Source organism: Oryza glaberrima, chromosome 4 (assembly GCF_000147395.1).
Source record: "Oryza glaberrima chromosome 4, OglaRS2, whole genome shotgun sequence".
Lineage (NCBI taxonomy): Eukaryota > Viridiplantae > Streptophyta > Magnoliopsida > Poales > Poaceae > Oryza > Oryza glaberrima.
Window position 1 is genome coordinate 28,629,721 of NC_068329.1, and position 26,301 is coordinate 28,656,021.

Here is a 26,301-nt window from a genome sequence, read left to right on the forward strand (position 1 = left end):
AGCAGCAAGCAGTATCGATCACACCCTTTAAATCCAAATGCTGTGCCGTACGACGGTACGAGGTACGAGCAGGTCAGCGGGTCACCAGTGTTGTGTGAAGCTAAGCTGTATTCACTAGCTCGGGATAGTTGGCACAAACGGCATGAAAATGTGGCGCCGTAAATAAGTGAAATACAGCTGCGTACTTTTTGAACACGCTGCAAACATGAGACGGAGAAATTTCAATGCAAAACGGAAAATAAAACTGCAAACATGCGACGGAGAAAACTCAATGCAAAACGAAAAAAAAAAATGGGAGCCTGTCAGACAACCTGAGAGCCATCCTGGCCAGGCGAGGCCCGGCAAGAAACGATCCTCTACAGCCGTGGGATCAAATCAGCCAGTGGATCCGGCCGTTAATCACGCTCTGGCCCACAGGTCATGCGTCATCAACCGAGCTTAAGTGCTTGCCTCCTTATTAGTCAAGGATGCAACGGTACGAGCCTATAGAACAGATCCTGTTCAAGTAAGGTCGTGCCACGGATTATCTGCACAACTCTTTTAAACCAGCTTTGATCTATGTGGATAGCCAAGGTGGTACTAATACTAGTCTTTGTTGTCGTCCAATTGCGTAATGGGCCGGCCCATACTGCAATACATGTCCTGAAAGGCTTCATGGCCCACTACGAAATGCTTTTCTCCTACAGTTTATCTTACTCCTTCACATCACGTGGTTTCCAACGTACCCAGTGTTCCCGGCTTCCAGCATTTGCTGGTAGCACCAGTAGAAGACGCCTGTCTTGTGCTATGGTCCCTGACTGCACATCTGATTCCTCCAAGATCCATGCATGCCTGATAACTTTAAGTTGCTTCAGAAGAACTTTAAGTGATCTGTTCGTATGTTTAAAGATTCCTTGATAAAATAAGTTGCAGTTCTGAAAATCCTAGAACTTGGAGACCTGGATGAATTACTGTCATCTGAACCAAATAAGTAGAGATGGCCTTAGCCACTAGCTAGAGAGACTGAAATTCAGAGGCAACAAATCCACGAGCCAACGTGATCGCAATTCACAAAGGCAAAAAATCCACGAGGCAATTTAGTAACAAGAAATTATCATCATCATCTTGATATATATACACATCAAGGAAGCAACCGGCCAAATCTCAAGCCATGGTTTGCTACATCAGCTCTAGCTACGTACTAGTATCTCGAGTTTATACACTAATTAGTACTCCAGCAGCTGATGTACATGACCGTCCTCAACCCCTCCTCGGCCTTCTCCGCTCTCCTCCTCTCCGCCACCGCCGCCGCGGAGGCAGGCAGCTTCTTGCCCTGCGAGACGCCGGCGGCGTTGGCCTTGGCTGCCTTGTGGATGGACCGCAGCGCGTAGTTCCAGCGGCAGAGTCCGCCCTGGTCCTTGAGCGCCTCCACGGCGCCCACGCTCATCGCCACCATCCACGACGCCTTCGCTGCACCCGCCATTGATGAGATTGATCCGATGATCTCCTCTTTAAATTTCTCGCGCTGTTGTTGTTGTGATTTGTGAACTGAATTGAACGATGCTTTGTTGTTGTTGTTGAGGAGGAGGGTTGGAGTGGAGCTGGATTTATACTGGAGGGAGGCCAGTGGGGGTGGCGCGAAACAGGTGGCCGCGCTCGCTGGTTTTCCCGCGATACCGGGTGCTTCCTTCAGCCGCTTGCTCCTCGCTATCTGTCCCGGCTGGGTTGGTGACTCACCATCTTGGCGCCCGTCCCGTCTCGTCTTTGTCCCACACGCGCAAGTGCGCAACTGGCAGATTCGTGGGGATTCGTGGGGATAAGATGGGTTTATATGGAGTAAGGTGACAAGGACGCGCGCCACGAGCGAGCTGATGCATCCCACACAGTTCTCTTCTCTCGGCGCCTAATCCTTTTTGGGCTCTCGAATCTTAACATGGACGAATCTAAGGCCCATGTGATCATACGAAGGCCCGGTCTGGCTGTGTGTCAAGCTAACGTTATCCGGTTGCACACCACCTCTTCCTCCTGTCCCTCGTGTTTGTGTCACGTTCGATTCTCCCAAGCTGATCTTGTGTCGCCGGAATTGAGCAAGGGGGGACGTGCCGCGACGGATCGAGGCGATGCGGCAGGCGGTCGGCTTGTGCAAGGCCCATCAACTTCGGCCGGCCGCGCTGCTGTCCCCGCGGCCGTTGCTCCGGCGAGCGTCCCCCTGCCTCCCTGCAGGTGGTTACAAGTTACACTACCTCCCACTGCATCGGTTCTTCGCGTGTGTGCTTACTGCTTAGTGCTAACTGGATGCAATTGTGCAGCGGGAGCGGGTGGGGAGCTCAGGAGGGCCAGCGCCGCGTCGCGGTTGGTGGTCAGGAGGAGATGCCAAGAAGAGGAGCAGCAGCAACAGCAGGAGGAGGAAGAGCGGAGCAATGGCGGTGGTGGTGATGGGGAGCAAGAGCAGAGAACATTTCTCAGCTTGGAGGAGGCCGGGCTGGTGGAGATGTCCGGCCTCAGCACACACGAGCGATTCCTCTGCCGCCTCACCGTAAGTGTGCATCTCTACTGATCGATTGCAAAGATATTACAGTGGCGAGCAGATTAGCTTATCAAAGTTGTGAAGTTTAGGTGAGGTGTTTGTCTCAACGAGCCGTTGACGATGACGAGTGACCATGTGATTTTTTGTGACAGATATCGTCGTTGAATCTCTTGAGAGTGATTTCGGAGCAAGAAGGCGTCCCCATTGAGGAGCTCAACGCAGGCCTTGTTTGCGACTGGTTCGTCAAGGACAAGCTCAAGAGGGAGCAGAACGTGGGCTCAGCTGTCCTGCAGTGGGACGACCCTGGTTTCTGATTTGGTGGTCTTGCCAGCGTCTCCACCGAGAAACAGGGTTCACTGATCACTGATCACTTTCTTTGAATTAAAGAGGGTTCCTTTGTCTTGCGACACTCGTTGTGCCTAATTGGGCTTTTTACATGTCAGTACATGACGACCTGTATCACTTCCTTTGTATGCCAGAGACCAAAGCCAGAAACACAGCTTAATTACGAAGAATCAGTTTCAAGAATATATGGATCAGAAATTGCTGTCGGATTGTTTTCAACTTTTCATTTCTAGCATTCAGTTGAACATTTTACTCATCAATTTTCTAAGTACTTGCAAATCCTAGAAAGCACCAATACTTCTTGTCGATAGTGTAAGGCTAGGAGCTTGTTCATAAGGTCATCTGACTTCTTTTGGCAAACAATAACTTCACGCAGGTGTTTGAGTCAAGGAGATACACCAAAAATGACTTTATGCGTGCTACAGAATGTAGCCAAGTACATATGCCCAGATGTGCCAAGAAAATTCCGCAAGTATGGGGAGATATTACAGGCACGACAGCAAATGCCAAGTAGCTAACAAAAGTATTTGTACGTCCATCAAACAGAATTACAGTGGACCCTGGCCCATGGGTGAATCATCGGCCAACAAAGATGCCTACAAACACACATAATCACAGTACATATCTTTTGTTTCCTCAGGAAATGATTTCGCTGGACTTCTTATCAAAAGAGTGAGTGCACCAGATGCAAGTCCAACGGGCTCACCAACTCCTTCAGCCTCTCCATTTCCTTCTGCAATCACAATAATGCAACTTATATCTCTATGCTCACTATTCAGGCATAAAAAAAAATCAAAACAGGAAAACACCAAATGTCTGTGATGTATGAGTTCATGTCATATTGCATGCTGTTTCAGGCATAAAAGAATCAAAACAGGAAAACAGAGTTGATGTCATATTACATGCTGTTTCACCAAGTAGGTTGTCTTAAAAGAAGATACTTGGATCTACAACATATCCATTTTGCAGACAGAACAATCATTGACAGTTCGTAAGTGAAGCAATCATAACAAATGAAACAAGGGGGGAGAGCAGCATCCCACAAAACAGGGAATTAAATCATAACAAAGGCCCAGTTAAGCTGAATGAAAACAATATCATGCTACAGCGCATTGCACACACCCTCAACTTAACAAGGGCCACAAGCATGAGTTAAGAGATAGTGCCTCAAATTTATCACTTGATGTCATACTATCTACTGCTTCCTCAAGTATGTTCTCCCTGAATCAGGGACTTGATTCCACAGAATATATATTTTGCAGACATGATCATCGTTGATAACAACTAGAAAAGGCACAAAACTCAGGGCATGGCTCTTTGATAGGATTACATGATGAGCACAAGACTTCCCTATGACTAAAAAATTCAACAGAATATCAAATGCATCAGATTTATCTGTTGATGTCATGTTATCCACTGATTTGTCAAGTAGGTTCTCCCTGAAACAGGGACTTGAGTCCACAGGGCATCCATTTTGCAGACAATATCATCATTCGCAAAAAACATGAACATAAGTTTGAATACATCGCTATCAAGTAATAATGCTCAGTAAAAACTTGTAACAAATAGGAGTACCAACAAGTAGGTTCAGACCTCAGTAACAGCCCATTAATCTCATTATAATGTAGGCCCCCCAAGTAGGTTCTCCCTGAATAACAGGGACTTGGAGAAACCTACATCTCACATTTTGGGCACCGCATCATAGGTCACATTCTATTACCATCTAAAATATCTTCTCTTACATACAAGACTATGGCTACAAAAGCGAGTTACAATTCAAAAAATCATGAGCTACTTAATAGTAGACTTCAGTTTAAAAAGCCCATATAACTCATTACAATGTAGGACCCCAAGTAGGTTCAAACCTGAAAAACAGGCCCTTGAAGCTACCTACATCTCACACATTGGGCAACTCTTCATAGTCTACTAATGAAACAAAAAAAATACAACAGATGGCAACTCAAATATTGCTTGAACAAGCTTGCACTATAATTAAGAATACTGTAAAGAGGGCTTTCAAATTTATCTCATACAATTCATATAGCGTGATAACCTCAGAAAAAGCAATCAAAACCGTACTAAATTACGCACCAAACAAAAGCATTGAACATGATTGCCGAGATTGTCTTAAACCACGTTTCTCAGCAAACAGAGACTTCAAAAATAATAATTAATGTGGTGAGACATTTTAGAAGCATAACCACCAGATTAGTGTTATCTCCCACGTTAAACTCACCAGAAATCGATATGTGCCTCCATGACTGGGCAACCATGAGAAAGAACAATCTCAAGGAGCCAAAGGTGAGGAGAGGCACGCACATGGCAAATACTACCTCAAGATTTCATTCGATTTTTTGCACATCCTCTATAGCTATAATAATAAACAAATTAATCAAGAGTCTTACCCATCATGAATCGGTCTTCTTCTCTGGCGAATTAGAGGACGGCGGAGAAGACCCAGATGCCGCGGGAGGAGCATCGTGTGAGCAACAACCACCGGGGCCGTGATGGTGGTGGTGGTGATGGTGGTGCTTCTTGGGCTGCGGCTGCCGCAGCGGCTTGCGCATGTCGTAGGCGTCCTCGCCGTCGGCGTAGTACTTGGCCTCGACGTCGTGGATCTGGTACCCGAGCGTCGAGGTGTAGAGGTTGAAGGCCGCGCGGTTGGAGCGGCGGACGTGGAGGGAGACGTACTCGGCGCCGAACACCTGGTCCATGGCGGCCTGCGCGGCGGACATGAGCTTGGTGGCGAGGCCGAGCTTGCGGTGGGAGCGGAGCACGGCGAGGGAGGTGATGTGGCCGTGGCAGGGCTCCGAGGGGTCCTCCTCCATCTTCGCGAGCACGTAGCCGACGATCCGGCCGCCGTAATCCTCCGCCACGAACAGCAGCTGCGGCCACGACAGCATGTGGTAGAGGTAGTACTTCATCTGGTAGTTCTCCGGCAGGCACATCAGGTTGCACGCCTGCATCGCCAGCAGGTCGTCGATCGTCGCCTGCCGTATGCACACCATCTTCGCCTTCGCCGCCGCCGCCGCCGACTACTTCTCCGGCGTGATGTGGTGGTGGGTGATCGCGATGCGGACGGTGGTGGTTGCGGCGGCCTCTCCTGCGGATTTAATAGAGGTGAGGAGGGGAAGAGACCTTGACCTAACCCTAGAGGAAAACGGGCCGTGTATATGGAAAGTGGGCTCGTGTATTGATATTAATGGGCCTTGATGGGCCGGCCCATTGATATTGCTCCATCGAGAAGGGCGCGCACAACCTAGCCCACTCCGCCGCCGCCGCTCGTCCACAGCTCGCCGCCGCGGCGCCCCTCCCGGCGACGACTGATGCTCCGCCCCCTAGCCGCCTCCACCCCGCCGTCCCCGAGCAGCTCGCCGACGCTGACCAGAGCAGAGGCCCGTACGACGGTCTCCGAACTGCTCGCGAAGTAGGGGAAGCCGCCACCGCGTTGTCGTCGCCTAAGCTTCGCCGGTGCTCGCAGGGTTTTGGTTTGGTTTGGTTTGGTCCGGTGAGTTCCTTTGCTTTGGTCAGATATTTCATTAGTGGATTAGTATGAAATTAGAGGATGCTATTCGGCTAATAGAATATGGACGTATGGAACCAATCGTGGTGTTTTGATATCACATTTTGCTGCTTGTTTACTGTTATCGATGCAGTGAGGGTTTGATCAGGAAAGTGCTTGGGCTCAAGTCTGAAGCTGAACCAACACCGGCAATGTGAGTTATCATGTTCATGGTATATTTAAGTCATTAGTATCTGGTGGCTGGTGGAGCGATGGTATTAGATAAGTACATTGATATTGGTTGTTATGTCGAATTGCTTCGGGCTTTGCTTAGAATGAACTATTTGGTTGCACAGAGCATCCTATTAACTGTCACCTGATACTTACACTGCGACAGACATGACACTTGACTCATTATATATTCACTGTCAACTTGTGTTTCAGGGGAGACGAAAGCAACACACTCCGCGTGCTTGTGGCAACCGATTGCCATCTCGGCTACATGGAAAAGGACGAGATTCGTAGGTTTGATTCATTTGAGGCGTTTGAAGAGATATGCTCATTAGCGGAGCAGAATAAGGTTTGTAGGAGCTGCACATTTTTCCATTCTTTTCTGCTTGTGTTGCAAAATTTTATTGGCCTGCTCATTCTGTTGGGGGATAACCTTCTATTTATGAATTATGAATTATAATATGATGGAAATCATACTGAATTGCAGGTTGATTTTGTGCTACTTGGTGGTGACCTTTTCCATGAGAACAAACCTTCACGTTCAACCTTAGTTAAGACCATTGAGATTCTACGGCGTTACTGCTTGAATGACCAGCCAGTGAAGTTCCAGGTTGTCAGTGATCAGACAATCAACTTTCCAAACAGGTTTTGATGATGAGTTATATCACTCTATCATGCCATTTTTTTCTTGAGTGTACTCTAAATTTGGTGATCCCTTAATGTAATCTTTCATAAAAGTGTCACTTTTGCTGAAATTTAGGTTTGATATATCATACGTGTATGCAGATATGCATTTTCCCCTTAATTTTCTTACATGAATTTTCTTGGTACAATCACAGATTCGGCCAAGTAAATTATGAAGATCCAAACTTCAATGTTGGATTGCCTGTGTTCACTATCCATGGAAACCATGATGATCCAGCTGGTGTGGTATGAGAATCTCGTTCTGACCTTCTGTTATTATGGTTATTATGCTTATGATGGGTGCCAGCTTTTCTCATGCATTCTTGCCCCTCTCTGTAGGATAACCTCTCTGCAATTGATATTCTCTCAGCCTGCAATCTTGTAAATTATTTTGGGAAGATGGACCTTGGTGGCTCTGGTGTTGGTGAAATAGCAGTCTATCCTGTACTCGTAAAAAAGGTGCGCTACTTCAGCTGCAGGCAAACCATGAACTCTCACATGTTAATTAATCCTCTGTTTTTCCTGTTATTTCAGGGTACAACTTTTGTTGCGCTCTATGGCCTTGGAAACATTAGAGATGAACGATTAAACAGGATGTTTCAGGTGCATTTCCATTGACTTTTCTAAGAATTTGAAGTTAATTCGCAACTTGGCAGCACTAGAGCAAGAAACTTTCTTGATCATTTGAACATTGATATCATATTTTTATATCAATTATTCAGACACCTCATGCTGTACAATGGATGCGACCTGAAACTCAAGATGGAATGTCAGTATCTGACTGGTTCAATATTCTTGTTCTTCATCAGAATAGGTATGGGCGGTGAATGAATGGTGACAAACTGTAGTGGAATGTCAGTATCTGACTGGTTCAATATTCTTGTTCATTTATTTATAATCTTCATGCCGCTTACTGAAAAGAAAATTGAAACCTGAAATCATACAGGATAAAAACAAACCCTAAAAGCGCAATCAATGAGCATTTCTTACCACGTTTTCTGGACTTTATAGTATGGGGCCATGAGCATGAATGCCTTATTGATCCCCAGGTAATGACTTGGATTTTATTTGATTTCTTTTTTAAAAAATAACGTGAATATGCACTTGTCATATGATCAATTGTTTATAGGAGGTACCTGGGATGGGTTTTCACATCACTCAACCAGGCTCATCAGTTGCAACCTCCCTGATTGATGGTGAAGCAAAACCAAAGCATGTTCTCTTGTTAGAAATCAAGGTCCTATTGAAAGCTCTCTTCATGTTGAACAAAACTTCAGTTTGGTGTTTTCTCATTCCATTTTTATTCTTAAACAGGGAAACCAGTATAGGCCAACCAAAATACCTTTGAGATCCGTTAGGCCCTTTCACTATGCTGAGGTATGATACCCCTCATTTCATGCTTATTTCAGTGCTTGGGTCTCACTGTCCTAATATATAGGTTGTGTTAAAAGATGAAGTGGATGTTGATCCCAATGATCAGGCCTCTGTTCTTGAACATTTGGATAAAATTGTGAGTTTTCAGTTTTCCATGATTTGTTATAATCTTTTCCATTTTATTGAGAAGCATGGTGGCATGCTGGTGTGGAATTGGTTCAACATTGGCTTATTTGCCCGTTTGTTGTCAGTCTAGTTTTCTTTGTTGAATGAAGTCGTTAACCCTCAATCTCATAATACTCAATTGTTTCAGGTAAGAAATCTTATTGAGAAGAGTAGTCAGCCAACAGCCAGTAGACCAGAGACCAAACTTCCACTAATTAGAATCAAGGTAAAAAAAACAGAAGAGATGTACTCCGCACAAATTAATCAAGACAGGAACAATGAAAGTGCTCATATTGTTCTGTAGGTAGATTACTCTGGGTTTTCAACAATTAATCCACAACGATTTGGTCAGAAGTATGTTGGGAAGGTATCTGAGTCCCTAATTAGGTTCTTACTCAGAATTCTTACCTGAATGAGCTTATTTGATAGCTTCTTGTTGTAAGGTTGCAAACCCCCAGGATATTCTTATCTTCTCAAAATCAGCAAAAAAGCGTCAGACTACTGGAGGTATTCCTTTATGTTTAAGAAAGACAGTGCACAAGTTATTTACATAGTGGCAGAATGCATCAAGCTATGAGGAGCAACAGATGCCATGTTATTCTGACTTTTTTGTTTAACTGACTATGTCTATGTATATATACAGTAGGCAATATTGATGACTCTGAGAAACTTCGTCCCGAGGAACTAAACCAACAAACTATTGAAGCTTTGGTTGCCGAAAATAACTTGGTACTTCTTGAAACTACATATTCTGTATTATTTTGCAGTTTTGCTCTTCTCCTAGGAGAAATAATTGCTGCTATCTGTTTTTCTTGATGGGATTCCATTTAGTTGTATATATGATGATCATAAATGTAAAACAAAGATCTTGCCTTTTTCCTATACTGCCTTATGCACTAAATGGATGGTAATGTGTTTATTCTTGACTCCTACAGTATTAGGCTGAAATATAATTAAATTTTCAGAAATATAATGGCAAGAAAGGTACTTCTGGCTAGGAGGCCCATTATGGTAGCTATTGAATAACAGCCAATAATTTAATGAGCGACATCTCTATCTGGTCCCATTACACTTCACCATATGAGCTTCTTACAATAATAGCCTGAGACTAACAGTGGTACTGTGAAACAAGGACTATTTAATTGTCTTAGTTGGGTTTGTGGGTCTGGAATTCCTGATTTTGTTCTATAGATTCTTTGGATAGCTTCTTACATCCTTCTTTTTTTAAAAAAAAATATTAGAGTAACAATATAAGCTTCATGACACAAATCTTGTTTCCAGAAAATGGAGATTCTTCCAGTTGATGACTTGGACATTGCATTGCATGATTTTGTGAGCAAGGATGACAAGATGGCGTTTTATGCCTGTTTGCAGCGGAATCTTGAAGAAACCAGAGTATGCTTTGCTACATTTTCTATTGTTGGTTTTAGTTCTTTTTTTTTTATCAAAGGGCCGTAGCCCTCCATTTCCATTAATAGAAATGAGACTAGAATACAGAGGTAGCCTTTTTTAGTTCTTATTTGATTGCTTGCTGCCGGATAAAATTGCATGCATCTAAAATTGAAATCCTTTGTTGAAACCTGCAGACTAAATTGAATTCGGAGGCAGATAAATTTAAAATAGAGGAAGAAGATATAATAGTCAAAGTTGGCGAGTGCATGCAGGTATTTGGAGCAATCTACTATTGTTCCTATGAGGTTGTGGGGTGATTAAAAGGTTAATATTTTTAACTACTTAGGAACGTGTGAAGGAAAGGTCCCTCCGCTCCAAGGAAGATTCACGGTTCACGTCAAGCTCTCAAAACTTGGTGGTTTCAATGTCCTTATGCCCTTAATGTTGTATGCCATTTTTTCATTGTTGCTGATTGTTTGTTGCTCTTATGATACTTGACCAGGATACTGGAGGTAGATCTGTTACAGCTCAAAGTAACCTGAACTCTTTCAGTGATGATGAAGACACCAGGGAGATGCTTCTCAGTGCGAGAACAACTAATGCTGGAAGGAAAGCATCTGGATTTACAAGACCCTCTAAAGATGCTACCGATGTTGCCAAAACTGGAACTTCCAGAAGGGGCAGGGGAAGAGGGACGGCCTCAATGAAGCAGACCACTCTGAATTTCAGCCAATCAAGGTTATTAAATTAATTGCTACCTTGCATTTATACCATAACTGTGCAACCTATGCCAAAATGGAATAGCCATGGTACAGTCTAATTTGCATTTTGAGTTTTAAAGGTGTTTGAAATCGTGTGCCCTGGTTTTAACTCTGCAGTAGATGCTCCAATGCTAATTTTACCATCCAATATTTTGCAGGTCAAGTGCTGCTATCCGCAGTGAGGAAGTGCAATCTTCTTCAGATGAGGAAAATGAGACTAATGAAGCAAACGAAGTTGTTGAATCTTCAGTATGATCATTTCCTCTATTTGTAGTTCTGTACTTTTTCTGTATTAATACGCATAAATATAATGTGCGCTTTTGCTCATGGCAAATGACCTGGTGAACTGAAACATTGTATATTCTTGAATACTCACAGGAACCGGAGGAGAGTCCCCAACAAACTGGACGGAAAAGGGCAGCTCCTAGAGGTGGTAGAGGTAGGGGTAGAGGCGCTACTGCAAAAAGGGGTAGAAAAGCAGATATTTCATCCATCCAGAGCATGCTGATGAGCAAAGATGATGATGACGATGATGAAGATGACAGGCCGAAGAAACCTCCACCTCGGGTAAGTGAATCACCTTGACATTTTGTCAGTTTGACCAATTAGGGTCTTCTTGTGGTTTGTCATTAAATTGTTTGCATTGTGTTGTGTACACGCACTGATACTACAAACCGTTGGTTTTACGACCTACAAACTGTTTTTTTTTAGAATACGACCTACAAACTGTTGGTTTTACGACTTTGTGTTACTCTGCAGGTCACTAGGAACTACGGAGCTGTTAGGAGGAGATGACCTCTTGTTAGTCTAAGTCTGCCTGGCAAATTAAGTTTCCAATGAACTACTGGAACGCCAACTCGCGTGATTTGTACATTCCTTAGCCTCATGGATTTACTTGCTTGTAGCTGCTAAATGCTGGATGTCAGTTTGTACATTGGCAACATGACATTCATGCGGGCACAAGGGATTCTCATCATCAATAGTAGGTGTTCTTCAGAGACTAGAATATACGTTTTCATGATTCAGGCGTACCTGACCGAGCGTCCGAAAGTTGTTCACGACATAACACTCTGCGTTGGCCAAACCAATACTAATTGATCATGCAAAAGTCGTAAACTGGATACATACGGAGAATGGTTTATGCGTGCATATAACTATACAAAAATCTGCGAGCCGAACTGCCAAAGGTTCCCTGGAACCTATAGGTCACGCACTCGCGCATATCTACTTAAACTACTTTTCTTGGTACCATGTCCAGTGTTCGCTTATCGCCACAAATTAGCTGCCTTGCTAGATATGCCAAATGCTCGTCTGTGGATTCATATAGTTTGGTGGAGGAGCTCCGTAAGGAGGCCTGGGGACTGGAGCTGAGTACTGTGATCCAGAGTTGTGCACATCTGTTGTCAGTCAAAGAAAGATGTGTTAGTTTTACTTCAATGTTAGCACACTGTCAGTCAAAGAAAGATCTGTAGTTTTACTTCACGGGTAGCAACATAATCTCTAATTCCAAGTAGCCAATTAATAGGTCAAAGAACCCTATGATGATGAGTGCTAATGTACTCAAATGTGCTATAAAAGTTTCTAGTTACAGAGCTTATTTTTCTCACTTCGTAATTTTAAGAATTTGTATAGTGAATCTGTAATCCACCAAGTTGAATTAGCTTGTAACAAAATGAACTGAAAAGAAAGAGCCTGAGCTAGCCACTTACCGTGAGAATGCTGCATATAGGGCATGTAATTGCCACTGCCAGAATTGTACACGGCAGGATGTGTATTGATAGGCCTTCCAACAGAATTTGCCGCTTCATAGCCAGATCTCCCATAGGCTTCATTTGACACAACTGCATAGGACTGGTTCCTGTCACCAATGGGAGCTTGAATTCTTTGTTGCATATCGGTGTTCATGCTGTAAGGATTAGGATTGTATGGACCTGGGCCACCATTGGAATCATATACGCTATTTCCATGACCGGGAAATGGGGTATTTGGATATGTTGAATGGCTTTGGTATTGGTTTGGGGTACTGGGGTTGTTCAGATGAACTTGATGTTGGGTTGGGTTACTTGGGTAGCTCGAGTGAATTTGATCTTGATAAGGGGTACTTGGGTAGCTTGTCGATTGGGCTTGATGTTGGTATGGGGTGCTTGGATGGCTTGATTGGATTTGTTGATGTTGGTATGGGGTATTTGGGTAGCTGCTTAAGTGGACTTGATGGTGGTTAATCCCTGCTGGACTCTGGAAACCCTGAACACCCCATGCTGCCTGTTGGTGTGTCAAGGCCCTTGGTGTCTGCACACCACTTCCATATGGACTGTCCATTTGTCGGTGATAACCTGGTGACAGAGATGGCATTGTCCCAGCAATAGTCCCACTATATGTTGAGCTCACCTGTAAGCATCTACGTTAGGACTTGTACATGAATCAAAAGATCAAGCTAACCCATGATGACAAAACATAGGACCAAATCCATAAGCAGCAATAATGGTAACATACATTTTGGTTACTGAAATTGGCATAGCTGGGAGTTGAGGCTTTTGGCAGCAAACGTTTCATCTCATCCAGGTTTCTCTGGGCTTCATCCCTGGAAAGCTCTACAAAGATTACCTGCACATGTTGAAAAGTGTAATGAGCTAAGGAAAAACTTGATAGTAACCAAAAGATGGAATAGAGCAATGCCAAGCAACCTCGTCAAAGGGCTCTTTAGAATCAGGCATGTCCTTGGACAGTGGTAAGACGAAATTAGCTGAAAATAGGTGTTTATGGCAATACAGTAAGTAATTGATGCATAGAACATAGACAATGAACATTTCGAGATAGCAGTGATGGATTCGGCTGGATACCTGTCATCTCATTTACTGCATCAGCTGGCACATCCTTCCCCATTTCCTTGAAACGCTTTGCTGCCCGGACCTTGAGTTCACTTGGCGATGGGAACACAACCACAGCAGTCTGTTGCACAACAAGTATATGAAATTAAACACCCCACAAACGCATCCAACATTGACATTTATTAATTCAGCAACAACACGGCAAACTGTGAAACTGTTATCCTTTCACAGCTTACCTTACGGTAGTTTGCAAATGGCCTTAGTTTGCGACTACGGGCATTTTTGTAAACATTAGTCTGATCGATGATGTAGTTGCGAGGGATCTTCGCAGCCCTGGTCAGCAATGTGTTGAAAATCATTGTGGCACGATCCATCAAACGTTCAAAGCGTTCACCGTAGTTATTCTTACGCAGCAATCCTGGCACCTGCAAAAGGAAAGTCATAAACTGAAAATAGTGGAAATCATAGAGCATGCAAGTTGTGAAACAAGCATAGGAACCTTCATTTGCTCCAATGCAAGATTAGTCCCGAGAAGGATAAAGCGCTTCTCCTTGTGCTCCTTGATCCACTTCTCTGCCCATGTTGACTTCCCTGAAGCTGGGAGACCAACCATCATCATGATTTCACACTCTTTTTGTTCTGCAAACACAGGGCCAGATACCGCATTCCCATCGACACAAGCTGAGGGCCAGGGCTCATAACCATCAACAAGCTGCAATCCATCCTCCTTGCTGAATTGCATCTCGACAACAACATTCTTCAGCAACACATGTGGAAAGATTGCCGACTCCCATTGCATTGAGCTCACAGGAGATTCAACCAAACCCAGCCCTTTGTCACTTGCATCGAAGTGCTTGGCAATGCCAAGCCACTCCCCATTCCTGGAGAACCCGATCGACGCCAACGGCTTGGAATCAAGGTCCACGGCGCAGACAACCGTATCCCCAACCCCAAACTTGACGCCATACTCCACAAACTTGCCCTGGTGGGAGAATTTCCCCGTGCCCCCAAACCCGAAGCTGTGGCCGGTCTCCCCGAGGGCCCCCACGGGGTCGCCGCCCCTCGAGACCCCGACGCGGCAGAGGTGCTGCTGGTCCGCGGCCGTGTCCTCCATCTCCACGGCCTGCTCGGCGACGACCTTGCACCCGAAGCAGTACTTCCCGCCACCCCTCACGCCCACCGTGGCGCGCGCGCCCGACCAGCAGTAGGCGAACCCGCCATCATGCAGCGCCTCCCCCCGGAGCCCGCCGCCGCCGACGTCGAAATCTGGCCGCCACACAGCAACGGAAGAGGGAGTGGTGAGCAGAGCGCGTGATCGATTGCAACCTGCAAAGGAAGAACCGTGCGTACCGAGGTCGCAGTCCGCCGGATTGAGGCCCACGCGGGCAGGCTGGGGTTCCGGCGGGGCGTCACCGTCGCGGCGGGGGCGCTTCGGCGGAGGCGATCGCGCGGCCTCCTCCTCCTCCCGCTCCAGCGAGGCCATCGGCTAGGGCTCGCTGGGTTTCGCGAGGCGGGAGAGAGAGAGAGAGAGAGAGAGAGAGAGAGAGGGAGGAGGGGGGGGGGGGGGGGGGGGGGAGGGTCGCTTCGTGCGCGCTTCAGCTTCGATGGTTCGAGCTCGTCGTGATCGGTTCGGTCGGTACGGAGGGTGGCAAAGGGAAGGAGAAGGCTTTAGATATAGGGCTGGGCTCTTGTATGGTGCGGGCCTTATGGGCTATTGGGAATCTGAATTAGGCCGGCCTAGTACACATTTCGGCCTTGTTCGTTTAATTTCACACCATAATAGGTGTGACATTAATCTCTTTCAAATCCTCCTTAATCTCATTAGACTTCTGGAGCCTCGTTCATTAGACTTCTGGAAATATGTGGTGTGATTTCTTTTTTCTTTCGATAATCCACTCTATAATATAGTAATCCACTTTAAAGGTGCTTTTTTTAGATTATTGGGTGGCTAACAGCTAACAAACAGCTTATAATTCAGAGAAACAAACAACTCAAAGCTTATTCTATGTCGGCTTATCATAATTCAGCTTACAGTAATCTGGCTTAATAATCTATATTACAATAATTTTAAACTGAAACAAACAGAGGCTTAGTTTATTTATTGAGAGAATACGGTAGTGCAGAAGGTGGAGAACGGCTCCGCTTTTACACTAGTAGACACAAGGAAGACATACGTGTTACCGTTTGCGCATAATTCCATATATTTCAACAGCTGAAACACACTTGTGTTTATGTAAATGCAGTGGCGGAGCTAGAAACAATAAATTTTATCTGCCATGAAGGTGACTATCAGTAAATTATTTGAATTTTGCTTAAATTCAAATTAATCTAATTTTTTTTGTCAAATGGAGGGAGGTTATGGTGGTTATTCTTCTTTATGTACTCCAGTAGGAAATAAAACAATAAATGCATGACTAAGATTGAACAATAATGAATCTGTTGGACCAGTTGGCAAGTGTAAATGATTGTACTAACCGGGAAATTGGTATTAGCTATTAATTTATGAAGTTATGTATTTATTTTTCTTCATGCAGACATGTGCTCCTACGTATCAAAACCATGTTTCATTTTTTACTCCCCCCAGCCACAGATCCTTGTTGGTATCCTTTCCAAAACAGTTAAAACCAGCTTATCATACTAGTAAAAATATTATTATTGTCACAACCATCTATCAACTTCCTAATTAATGGCTACCTGTAGTAAACAAATCAAAATGGGTAAACCAAACCATAACTAATTAAAAAACAATTTACACTTGTCTGCATATTTTTTTTAAATATTCGATAATATTGAGTTTGTTATAGTTTAATGATTTATCACTATACTTTTATATACTCCATCCATCCCATAAAGATTTCATTTTTTTTCTTTTGTCCAACACTTGACTACCCATCTTATTTAAATTTTTTATGGATTTTTTATATAGTCGGATATAAAGTGCTATTTATATTTTATCATCTAATAAAAATAGAAAAATTGATGATAGAAAAATTTTAAATAAGATGAAAACTTAAATGTTATATAAAGACTGAAAAAGAGAGTTTTTATGGGAGAGAGGGAATAATACGGAGTAATAATACACAAGTTTATCAATTCTTTTACGACGTGCTATTGGGATGGTATAGAATGGACTTCCTTTTCTTTTCCTACCTCACCTAACATTTGATGAAGAGAACGGTGAACCGGGAAAAGCCCTGTGAATTTTCAAACTTACCCAGTCAGTGGATGGGATGCGATGCGATCATGTGAGCGACAAGTTACAAGATCCAAACCAGTCGTGGAGCAGTCAAGCCGCGCACGCAGAGAGAGGCAGGCAAGGCAACGCAACGAAGGCCAAGCTGCCTGCCTCTGCCGCGCCGCGCCGCGCGAGATCTGGGCGGAAGGGAAGGCGCGGCGCGACGCGACGCGACGCACGAGAGAAACAAAAGGAAAAGGGAGGGGCGGGGGGACAAAAACCTTCGCCGCACAAAGCGGTTACCGCGTCCCCCCAGATCTCGTCGCCGTGCCGTGCCGTGCCCTGCCCTGCCCTTGCCCCGCTGGATACCGGCGGCGCACCGGCGCGGCCGCGCGATCCGATGAGGCGGCGGCCGTTCCTCGACCAGCGGCGGCCGTCGTCGTTCAAGCGCCGGTGGCAGCAGCGCCCGTGGTGGTTCCGCCTCGCGGTCACCCTCCTCCTCGCCCTCGCCTGCCTCTTCCTCCTGCTCGCGCTCCGGGGCTCGCCCGACCCCGACCCGGTGGTGCTCCCCTCCACCGACTCGTCCAGATCCGCGGCCACCACCTCCCCTCTCCTCCATCAGGTGAGCGAATCGCGTCTTATATCTACTTTGCTTCACATTTCGTTAGCTCATTTGCATTTGGCTTTTGAGTTGATCCGGTTTTAATTAGTTCATGATCATGAGTAGCGTTTGAAATTCGTGGCTCCTGTAATGTGCAGAGATCTTACCTCGATGGCGTTACGGATGCGTTCAACATGACCGACGAAATGCTGAGTGCTCACTCGTTTTCAAGGCAGCTTATGGACCAGATTTCCCTTGCAAAAACCTACCTCGTCGTTGCGAAGGAAGCCAATAACCTGCAGTTTGCAGCAGAGCTTAGCTCGCAGATACGGCGGGCGCAGAGCATCCTTGCGCATGCTGCAGCCCATGGTGGCACGGTGACGGAGCAGGATGCGGAGAAGGCAATTAGGGACATGTCGGTGTTGTTCTTCCAGGCGCAGCAGTTCCGCTATGATAGTGCAGTTACAATCATGAAGTTGAAGGGTCAGATTCAATCCCTAGAGGAGAAATCGAAAGCTGAGGCGGAAAAGAGCACCAAGTATGGGCAGATTGCTGCCGAGGAGCTTCCAAAGGGGCTTTACTGCCTTGGAGTCCGGTTAACCATGGAATGGTTCAAGACAACTGAGCTCCAGAGGAAGTTTACTGAGAGGAGCCCAGCAGTACAGAGCAACCTAAGGGATAACAGCCTTTACCATTACTGTGTTTTCTCGGACAACATCCTTGCTGTTTCTGTTGTCGTCAATTCTACAACTCTAAATTCAATGCACCCTGAAAAGATTGTTTTTCACTTGGTGACTGACGAGGTGAATTATGCTCCCATGAGGGCGTGGTTCGCCCTGAATGATTACAGAGGAGCCACTGTGGAGATTCAAAAGGTAGAGGATTTCACTTGGCTCAATTCATCGTATGTTCCTGTTCTTAAACAGCTCCAGGATGCTGCCACCCAGAACTACTACTTCTCTGGCAGTGGTAATCGTGGAACACCAGTCAAATTCAGGAACCCTAAGTACTTATCAATGCTTAACCACCTGAGGTTCTATATCCCAGAAATCTATCCAGAATTGCGTAAGGTCGTATTTCTTGATGATGACATTGTTGTCCAAAAGGACCTGTCGGAATTGTTTACCATCAACCTCAATGGAAATGTTATGGGAGCTGTAGAGACTTGCATGGAGACATTTCACAGGTTCCATAAGTATCTTAACCATTCCCATCCTCTAATCCGTGCTCATTTTGATCCTGATGCCTGTGGCTGGGCATTTGGTATGAATGTTCTTGATCTTGTGATGTGGAGGAATAAGAATGTGACAGGTATATATCATTACTGGCAAGAGCGCAATGCTGATCATACCCTATGGAAGCTTGGATCTTTACCACCTGGTCTTCTTGCTTTCTATGGCTTGGTTGAGCCATTGGACCCCAAATGGCATGTCTTGGGACTGGGCTACACAACAGTGGATCCCGCTACTATCAAAGAAGGTGCAGTGTTGCATTACAATGGAAATATGAAGCCTTGGCTAAAAATTGGGATGGAGAAGTACAAGGGCTTCTGGGATAACTATGTAGACTATTCACACCCTCTGCTTCAGCGGTGCTTCACGCACTAATGAATGTGTATCAACATTAGAATTTTTTGTGAACTTCCTAGTGGAAATGCTTCAATGCCTTACTCAACAGCCACACGTGAACACAGTAACAGAACTGATTAACTTTGTCCTGAAATTACGTCCTCAGATTAGACATGGGCGGCCGTTTATACTACCTGTAGTTGATGAAGTACAGCAACCACAGATGTGACTGGCACAGGTAAACATCAGAAAGAGCCAAGATTGCCATGGATTAGGCTGTTATTTGAGCAGCGTCCATTATATACATTCATAACTCGCAACCACCAATGTAATTTTTTCAATTTTGATTTTTTGGGTGAGAAAATTGAGGGCATAATTGTAGATTTGATTTAAAATTCTTGTGGTGTCACAGCAAGTTTTGAGATATATATATATTTATTGGATGCTCAGAGCAAAGCTTATTGTTTAAATGTCTCACAAAGCATAATTATCGTATATATTTTCTAAATGTTGTTTTGCACTTTGCATGCCCTTTATGAGGCCATGCAATGTTAGTATAAAGTATAAACAAAGTTAGCTCATCCAGGAAATGTGACTTTATGACATGATGTCGTAGTAATCATAAGGATTATCATGTTTAACCTCAGAGAGAAATTTAGTGCTTACAGAACTTTTGATGAATTGTCGTGCAAGAAAGTGTTTACACAAAACAAAGTGTAATATTCAGAACAGAAATATTATTTGTGCTGCCATCGGCTACAAACTGGTAACTGCAGCTGCTTAGCTATTATTTTCTTTCCTTCTCTTCAGGGCTATTTAGCATATGGCAGCTATCTGGGTCATCTCTTTTGAATTGTTTTTGCAGTTTTCCTATCTATACCTTTTATGATTCATCATTGCATTGCAGTCATTTTCCAAATCCAAGTATCTTTTTGGTTTTGCTGTGGCTACCTTACTTTGGTGACTTCTCCATCAACATTGGTAGCAGCAGCATTGGTCCTCTTTTTCCTTCTGGATCTAAACTTTCTCCGCCTACGTCTCTTGCTTGTCTCTTTTGTTTCATCATTATATATGGGCATACTGGGCTTCACATCTGCAGGATCAGCCACAGGTTCAACAGCCTGTGTACTGTTTTGGTTGGCTTCACTCAAGCTATCCTTCGAAGTCTCCAGCTCAGTCTCAGGACTGGTTTCCTTCATTGGTTCAACTTCGTTGCTGGCTTCCACCTCTTTCTCCAGCAGATTACTGCCTCTGCTTTCATAGTTGGCCTCACCTTGTGAGTTCTCCAACTGTCTAGTGCTATCTAGTTCTTCTGTGCTATTATCTTGACTATCTGCCAATTTGGGGCTCCACTGAGGAAGTTCAGATTTCCCCAAGTGGCTTCCCTCTAGAGCATCATTTGAATTATCATTGGCATCACCTGTTTTGTCTTGTGGTTCATCATCTTCCCTGTTAGTTCTAAGCTTTATAAAGTGTTGTTCTGGGGAACTATTTTCTTGAGGGTTGCTCTCTGATGCAGTGGTGTTGTAGGGATGCGGTTCTTCTGTAGTAGCAGGTGTGGAATCACTAGAGTTTGCATACTTATCGACCACCACAGTATCAACAGTTGCATTTTCGTTGTTTGTGCTTGCTCCAGTGCTCTCATCTTGGTTACTCTCTGACGCACTATTGTCGTAAGAATGATGTTCTTCTGCTGGAGCAGAGTCACCAGGGTTTGCAGAATTCTCAGGTACCACTGTATCAGAAGTTGTATTCTCATTGTTTGTGCCAACCAAAATGCTCTCGCTGATATTTGTATCTGATTTCTTGTAGTCGTGCAACTTGGTCTTGATCTGTTCAAGCTCAGCTTCTTTTTGCTGCAGAAGTTCCTTTATAGCTGCCATTTGTTCAGGGCCTGAAGCAGCCGCATTCTCTTTCATTTGGTTGATATGACCCTCTTTTTCCACTAGAGCCGCTTCCAACTCTTTCTGGGTATTTGTGAGATATGTCGTGGTGGTTTCAGAATCCATGAGCTTGTTTTTCAGTTCTGTCCTCTCAATGCTTAGGACAGATGTTTTGGCTTCTAATTCATCCATCTTTCTCCTCATCTCTTTACTGATTTCTTGTTCTTTCTGGCAAAATAAAACATTACTATGTGATTAACGACATATTATGGAATTCAAAGATCAGGTATCTGAACTGACCCAAAAAATGATTATAGAACCCAGTAACTGAAAGGCATACATTCTTAAGTTTTACATACCTAGAGTGCTTATATCTATTATCTAAAAAAAATCTAGAATGCTACTGGTATTGCAGTGTTTACCTTTCGGAATGATTATAGATTGAACTAAGAGGATGCTCAGTTGAGTATATATCTCTGTCTATTTGAAAGTAATACTCCGGATTTCTGATATGATGTATCTAGCTCGAAGTTTCTCTGGAACGCTGTCAGTATGGAAGTCTTTGGCAAGTTTGAATTTTAGTTCCAGATTACACAGCTTGGGCTTTACATAACTTTTGTGAGTGCAGTGGTGCAGGGTGAGGTGTATACTTCATCTACTACCTCCATATTTTAACGTATGACGCTGTTGATTTTTTGTCCAACGTTTGACCATTCGTCTTATTCAAAAAATTTATGTAATTATCATTTATTTTATTATGACTTGATTTGTCATTAAATGTTCTTAAGCATGACATAAATATTTTCATATTTGCACAAAAATTTTGAATAAAACGAATGGTCAAACGTTGGTCGAAAAGTCAACGACGTCATACATTAAAATACAGAGGGAGTATTAATTAGCACAGGGATACCGAGTACACATTCACATTCTCCGGGAGTACAGCTTCTAGCCTCTTAGGGGGGCTTGAATTTATTTCAGTACTTGTATTATGTGAACATGATGTGTTGATTAAAAAATATATAATGCTAGACTATTTTTTGGCTACAACTTCCTGGATGGCCAATGTATAAGAATTCGATGCATGATATTCCAGAAATATATCCATACCTGCAGGAGGGCTTGAAGGGAGATAAGCTGCTGATCGCGTTCCTGGAGGAGGATGGAGAAGACGCGACGCTCCCTCATCTTGTGCAGGATGCCCACGCTCAGCGCCGCAGCGCCGAGTGCCAGCAGCAGCAGGAGGAGGTAAGGAGGTGGCCTCTTGTTGTTGCTGCTTGCCATCGTGTAGCCTCTTGATCTGTACTTGCTTGAATCCATGCCCCCTCTTATTGACACCCTTCCAGTATCTTGTGCTGTTTACTGCAGAATGAGGCTACTACTATGGCAGCAATATGAAGAAACTGAACTTGTCTTTTTGGTTGCTTGGATTCTGGAAAGAAAAGTAACTTGCTTAGTGATGGAGAAACATGGCACTGGGAGGTGCAGGCTGTTAGCTAGCGTATACTGCTATGCTTCACTTACTTCAAGGTGAGGCACATGCTCTTCAAAATTTGATTATTTAGTCCTTATAGAGATTAGGAGCATAAAGTTTGGCACTTGACTTTTGTTAGTGTCTCGTAAGACGCTGGCAATAGCTAGGATGCCTGCACTTGTATCTGATCCCAGAGTAGGATGTCTTGGATCACAAATTTATTCCTTGGACAAACCCACAACTTTGCATACAGTCCATTGAACTCTTCTTTCTATAGGAAAGTGGTCCGTATCTTTGGGATTTCTACCAAATAAGCAAATAAGCAATTCATGACAATAATTTTGACAAACGAACTCTTTACAAAAATGGCTTCATGAGAAGAATTGTAACAAACGAACTCAGGAAGCCATAATCCTCAGCAAAAAATATTTCGTAGAGAAACGTGGAAAAGCATACTCTAAAATTTGATCTCAATCGCAAACGAGTCCTGGCAGGCTGGCACTCTAAGCAATATGAATTCATTATACACAAATATCCTCCAGAATGATGCACTGTGAGAGCCATCTTGGCCCTATCTCTTCTGAAGCTACAAGCTCGTAGAACTAGTGCATCGCTTCCAAGTTAGAAGTTTCTAACTAGTAAACCATACAACTCAGTTCTAGCCCAAATGAACTGGCAAGTCAATGGCTGAAGCTAGCTGTCCTTGTGAATTGTGATGCTTTGGCTATCTGTCCTTGGGATTCTTTAGTTCGAATTTACTCTAATCAATGCAGCCTGCTGACCTCTTCACAACTGTGAATATCTCGATTTCTTTAAAATTTTAATACTATTCATCAGTTCAACCAAAGACGTGCGCCATGTTTGTTTCCTGCATTAAGTCAGTAATTCCAATTATGAGTTGACAACTTTCAGAACTGACAACATCAATACCAAGCAGAATTATGAACTTCACCTGACAATTTTCATTTCAATCAATATCATATACCTAGCAATCAATTATACCAAAAAAAAGGCAACCCATTCCAGAAGATGAAAGTATTATGCACTTTTGGCAACAGACAGCTATATAATCTTCAGAACGTCGCTGAGGACAAGAGCCCATTGTGTCCAATGTGTTCCTCCCTGCACCGTTACATTTCCAGAGGAAAGGAACCATCAGCACTAGGAATGGATGATAGTAGGGTGAAAGATTGGTACATGTAACTAGTCTGAAGCATGACTTCAACTAACCTGACAGAATACAGCGTATGGATCTCTTAAGGGCCCATCACATGATAGCTCACTTGTGCTTCCATCTATGAATGTCCCATCAGCAAAAATGACCTGATTCAATTTGATTAACCATTCTTGTATCATAGCACACTAATGAAAGGTCTTTTTAGAACATAAAAGAAAAGAACAATGTGTAGTACTCCCTCTGTCCCAAAATATAAGGGATTTTGGATGGATGTGACACATCCACCCAAAATCCCGTATATTTTGGGATGGAGGGAGTATTTGGAAAAGAAATCATTTCAGTGAGAAACAAATAAATGAAATAAACCACCCTAGCATTGATAAAGATAAAGCAATAAGCACAATGCAATGCAGGAAAGCATATAAACAAACCTCTGAAGCATAACCAGGAGTTTCCCCAGCAGTTGGTTTAATAAATGATCCTACTGGGCAAGTTTGTTGGACTATTTCGCAGAATGCTATGAGTATCTCCCTGTTGCCAAGCTCTACTGCCTGAGAAAATGAAGAGATAATTTATCACTGAAATGCCTAGACTGCAGTGTTCTAAACTCTTTTAAGGCTTGGTTGGCCTTCTGTCAGTACTCAAAATCAAACTTCTAATTGGATGGTTCCTTCAGCCATATATGCCGCACTATCATGGCTGTATGAATATTTTTGTGCTGGTGAAGTAATGTTTAAACATGTAGATCCAACCTGCACAATATCATGGCGAGGAACCCTTGGAAGTGGCTGAACTCTATAGCCCTTGGTTGACATGACTTCTGCAATAAGCATGCCTCCCTGTGGATGGTATAAGACTGTCACTTGATATCTTGCATGCTGTTTTATTTTTTCATTTTATTGGTTAAAGAGGTGGAAATTTATAAATAACTTACCTTGACAGCTTCTCCAACCATTTGCGGAGCAAGAAACAAGCCTTGAAACAGTGCCCGCATCACATGTCCAGGTGTAGACCCAAACTCTACCCCAAGTCCAGGTGCAGACAGGCGAGCTGCTGCTGCCGCAACCAAATCTTTCTTCCCTGCGACATAGCCACCACAAGGTGCAATTGTCCCACCTGGATTCTTTATCAAACTACCCGCAATCAAATCTGCTCCCTGCCATGAAAGTACCCAATCAGGTAACTAAAATCTAATGCTTAAGGTGGCTACAAGCATGAACATACCACCATTGGAGGCTCTGACGTCTCAACAAATTCACCATAGCAATTGTCAACCATAACCATGCAGTTTGGATTTTGCATCTGCAATGAGTTCCAAAACATGACTCCATGAGCAAATATCACCATATGCATTAGTTAATGCACATACAGAACATGCTGGCCCATGAATTCACAACATATCATCTTGCCTTTATCAAATCTATAGCTCGCTGGATATCCGATATGCTTAGGCTCTTGCGCCACGAATAACCACAAGATCTTTGTATGAAGGCGCATCCGGTCTCAGGTCTGACAGCATTTGCAAGAGCATCCCAATCAAGGCCACCATCTGCTGCAAGCTACAACTGAAGCCACATCAGTAACTCACAAATAGCACAATGTAAAGCATTCCTGGTGTTTGTAAGGTGAAGAAATCAACAAACCGGAACTTCTCGGTATGCCACTCCAAAATCCTTGAGCGATCCCACATTGGCCGACCCCCTGATCCCAATCACCTCCTCCAAGGTGTCATAGGGAGGACCAGCGACAGCCAGGAGCTACACATTTTCTTAATTTTCATCAGCTCCCAGTTTCTAAGCTAGCAGAAGCAATGCGAAAACTCAGTTCATCCAGGTGTTCTCTAATCTCTTACCTCGTGTCCAGGCCTCAGAAGAGCAAACAGAGCACAGGCAATGGCGTGCGTCCCGGAGAAGAACTGGAACCGATTAACAAAGAGCTCATCACTAGTACAAGAAGCTCAGTTTTTCGCGAACGCGCAAAAGGATTGCACGTCAATATATTACGGAGTAGGTACAAGAAGCTCAGTGGAGCTCAGCAATGGAAGCAGTGGAGAGAGTGGAGTGGAATGTATGGAGAAATGGGGGGAGTCAGAGAGAAATGGTAGCGCGTGTGGACATGGAACCTGGGGGCGGACAATGGCGGCCTCGGCGCCGACGATCTGGGCGAAGACGGAGTCGAGCGCCTCCCTGCCGCCCCCGTCGTCGTGGCCGTACCCCGTCGAGCCACCGAAATGCTGAAATTCGCGGATGCCGCGTGCGCGTCATACCCTGAACCTGACAGCGAGCCGCATACGGCGGAGGAGGAGAGAAGACGAGGGAGGTTTACGTGCGGCGCGACGTGGGCGGCGTGGAAGGCGGCGGAGACGCGGGCGGAGTTGAGGGCGAGCGCGCGGTCCACCTCCCGGAACTCCGCCTGCAGCGACTCCACCGCGCGGGACACGTCCGGGTGGAACGCCGACGCGCGCGCCGCACGCCTGCCGCCCCGCGCGGCGGGCGCGGCGCGGGGCCACGCGACGAGCGGGGAGACGGCGGCGGCGGCGGCGGCGGCGCCCGTCATCCCTTTCGCTCCGCTTGGGCAGACGTTATCCTCGTCCCCGCGAAATGTTTCGCCTCCCTTAAGCCCAGCCTAATGCGGC

The 26,301-nt window shown here is 44.6% G+C and overlaps 8 protein-coding genes and 4 non-coding genes across 12 annotated transcripts; 3 read left to right on the forward strand and 9 right to left on the reverse strand.

Moving 5' to 3' along the window:
• Positions 1-296: 296 nt before the first annotated feature.
• On the reverse strand, positions 297-515 carry LOC127772377 (small nucleolar RNA U3). Its single transcript, XR_008017368.1, has one exon. It is a non-coding gene; the product is annotated as a small nucleolar RNA U3 (small nucleolar RNA).
• A 560-nt stretch (positions 516-1,075) lies between these two features.
• On the reverse strand, positions 1,076-1,647 carry LOC127770984 (uncharacterized). The gene has a single exon (XM_052296747.1). It carries the CDS (start codon positions 1,460-1,462, stop codon positions 1,202-1,204), a length of 261 nt encoding a protein of 86 aa, XP_052152707.1. The 5' UTR covers positions 1,463-1,647; the 3' UTR covers positions 1,076-1,201.
• Positions 1,648-1,930: 283 nt separating this feature from the next.
• On the forward strand, positions 1,931-3,077 carry LOC127770983 (uncharacterized). Its single transcript, XM_052296745.1, has 3 exons — positions 1,931-2,202; positions 2,289-2,515; positions 2,659-3,077. The coding sequence occupies exons 1-3, from the start codon at positions 2,100-2,102 to the stop codon at positions 2,818-2,820; spliced, it is 492 nt and encodes a 163-aa protein (XP_052152705.1). The 5' UTR covers positions 1,931-2,099; the 3' UTR covers positions 2,821-3,077.
• Positions 3,078-3,245: 168 nt separating this feature from the next.
• On the reverse strand, positions 3,246-5,956 carry LOC127770982 (N-terminal acetyltransferase A complex catalytic subunit NAA10). Its single transcript, XM_052296744.1, has 2 exons — positions 5,257-5,956; positions 3,246-3,584 (listed from the first exon to the last, which is right to left on the reverse strand). The coding sequence occupies exon 1, from the start codon at positions 5,857-5,859 to the stop codon at positions 5,260-5,262; it is 600 nt and encodes a 199-aa protein (XP_052152704.1). The 5' UTR covers positions 5,860-5,956; the 3' UTR covers positions 3,246-3,584; positions 5,257-5,259.
• LOC127772424 (small nucleolar RNA Z278) lies at positions 4,234-4,348 on the reverse strand. Its single transcript, XR_008017411.1, has one exon. It is a non-coding gene; the product is annotated as a small nucleolar RNA Z278 (small nucleolar RNA).
• LOC127772422 (small nucleolar RNA Z278) lies at positions 4,443-4,558 on the reverse strand. Its single transcript, XR_008017409.1, has one exon. It is a non-coding gene; the product is annotated as a small nucleolar RNA Z278 (small nucleolar RNA).
• On the reverse strand, positions 4,662-4,775 carry LOC127772423 (small nucleolar RNA Z278). The gene has a single exon (XR_008017410.1). It is a non-coding gene; the product is annotated as a small nucleolar RNA Z278 (small nucleolar RNA).
• A 150-nt stretch (positions 5,957-6,106) lies between the features above and the next one.
• LOC127770692 (double-strand break repair protein MRE11) lies at positions 6,107-11,866 on the forward strand. Its single transcript, XM_052296503.1, has 23 exons — positions 6,107-6,359; positions 6,508-6,567; positions 6,798-6,933; positions 7,072-7,229; positions 7,424-7,514; positions 7,608-7,727; positions 7,803-7,871; positions 7,991-8,082; positions 8,215-8,317; positions 8,398-8,505; positions 8,583-8,645; positions 8,707-8,778; positions 8,956-9,033; positions 9,112-9,174; positions 9,251-9,314; positions 9,451-9,536; positions 10,089-10,202; positions 10,394-10,471; positions 10,546-10,614; positions 10,702-10,937; positions 11,119-11,209; positions 11,339-11,527; positions 11,720-11,866. Coding segments are annotated over exons 2-23 (2,118 nt in total). The 5' UTR covers positions 6,107-6,359; positions 6,508-6,565; the 3' UTR covers positions 11,756-11,866.
• A 202-nt stretch (positions 11,867-12,068) lies between these two features.
• LOC127770691 (uncharacterized) lies at positions 12,069-15,326 on the reverse strand. Its single transcript, XM_052296502.1, has 8 exons — positions 15,139-15,326; positions 14,288-15,054; positions 14,025-14,213; positions 13,801-13,909; positions 13,645-13,703; positions 13,454-13,564; positions 12,670-13,348; positions 12,069-12,357 (listed from the first exon to the last, which is right to left on the reverse strand). Exons 1-8 carry the CDS (start codon positions 15,269-15,271, stop codon positions 12,251-12,253), a joined length of 2,154 nt encoding a protein of 717 aa, XP_052152462.1. The 5' UTR covers positions 15,272-15,326; the 3' UTR covers positions 12,069-12,250.
• A 1,750-nt stretch (positions 15,327-17,076) lies between these two features.
• LOC127770294 (probable galacturonosyltransferase 10) lies at positions 17,077-19,602 on the forward strand. The gene is made up of 2 exons (XM_052295954.1): positions 17,077-17,585; positions 17,723-19,602. Exons 1-2 carry the CDS (start codon positions 17,364-17,366, stop codon positions 19,169-19,171), a joined length of 1,671 nt encoding a protein of 556 aa, XP_052151914.1. The 5' UTR covers positions 17,077-17,363; the 3' UTR covers positions 19,172-19,602.
• Positions 19,603-19,721: 119 nt separating this feature from the next.
• LOC127770295 (uncharacterized) lies at positions 19,722-22,672 on the reverse strand. The gene is made up of 3 exons (XM_052295955.1): positions 22,540-22,672; positions 22,126-22,447; positions 19,722-21,243 (listed from the first exon to the last, which is right to left on the reverse strand). The coding sequence occupies exons 2-3, from the start codon at positions 22,333-22,335 to the stop codon at positions 20,080-20,082; spliced, it is 1,374 nt and encodes a 457-aa protein (XP_052151915.1). The 5' UTR covers positions 22,336-22,447; positions 22,540-22,672; the 3' UTR covers positions 19,722-20,079.
• Positions 22,673-23,440: 768 nt separating this feature from the next.
• LOC127770296 (uncharacterized) lies at positions 23,441-26,222 on the reverse strand. Its single transcript, XM_052295957.1, has 11 exons — positions 25,992-26,222; positions 25,789-25,899; positions 25,519-25,581; positions 25,310-25,423; positions 25,076-25,225; positions 24,891-24,968; positions 24,601-24,822; positions 24,419-24,505; positions 24,098-24,217; positions 23,720-23,812; positions 23,441-23,611 (listed from the first exon to the last, which is right to left on the reverse strand). The coding sequence occupies exons 1-11, from the start codon at positions 26,220-26,222 to the stop codon at positions 23,552-23,554; spliced, it is 1,329 nt and encodes a 442-aa protein (XP_052151917.1). The 3' UTR covers positions 23,441-23,551.
• Between the last annotated feature and the right edge of the window lie 79 nt (positions 26,223-26,301).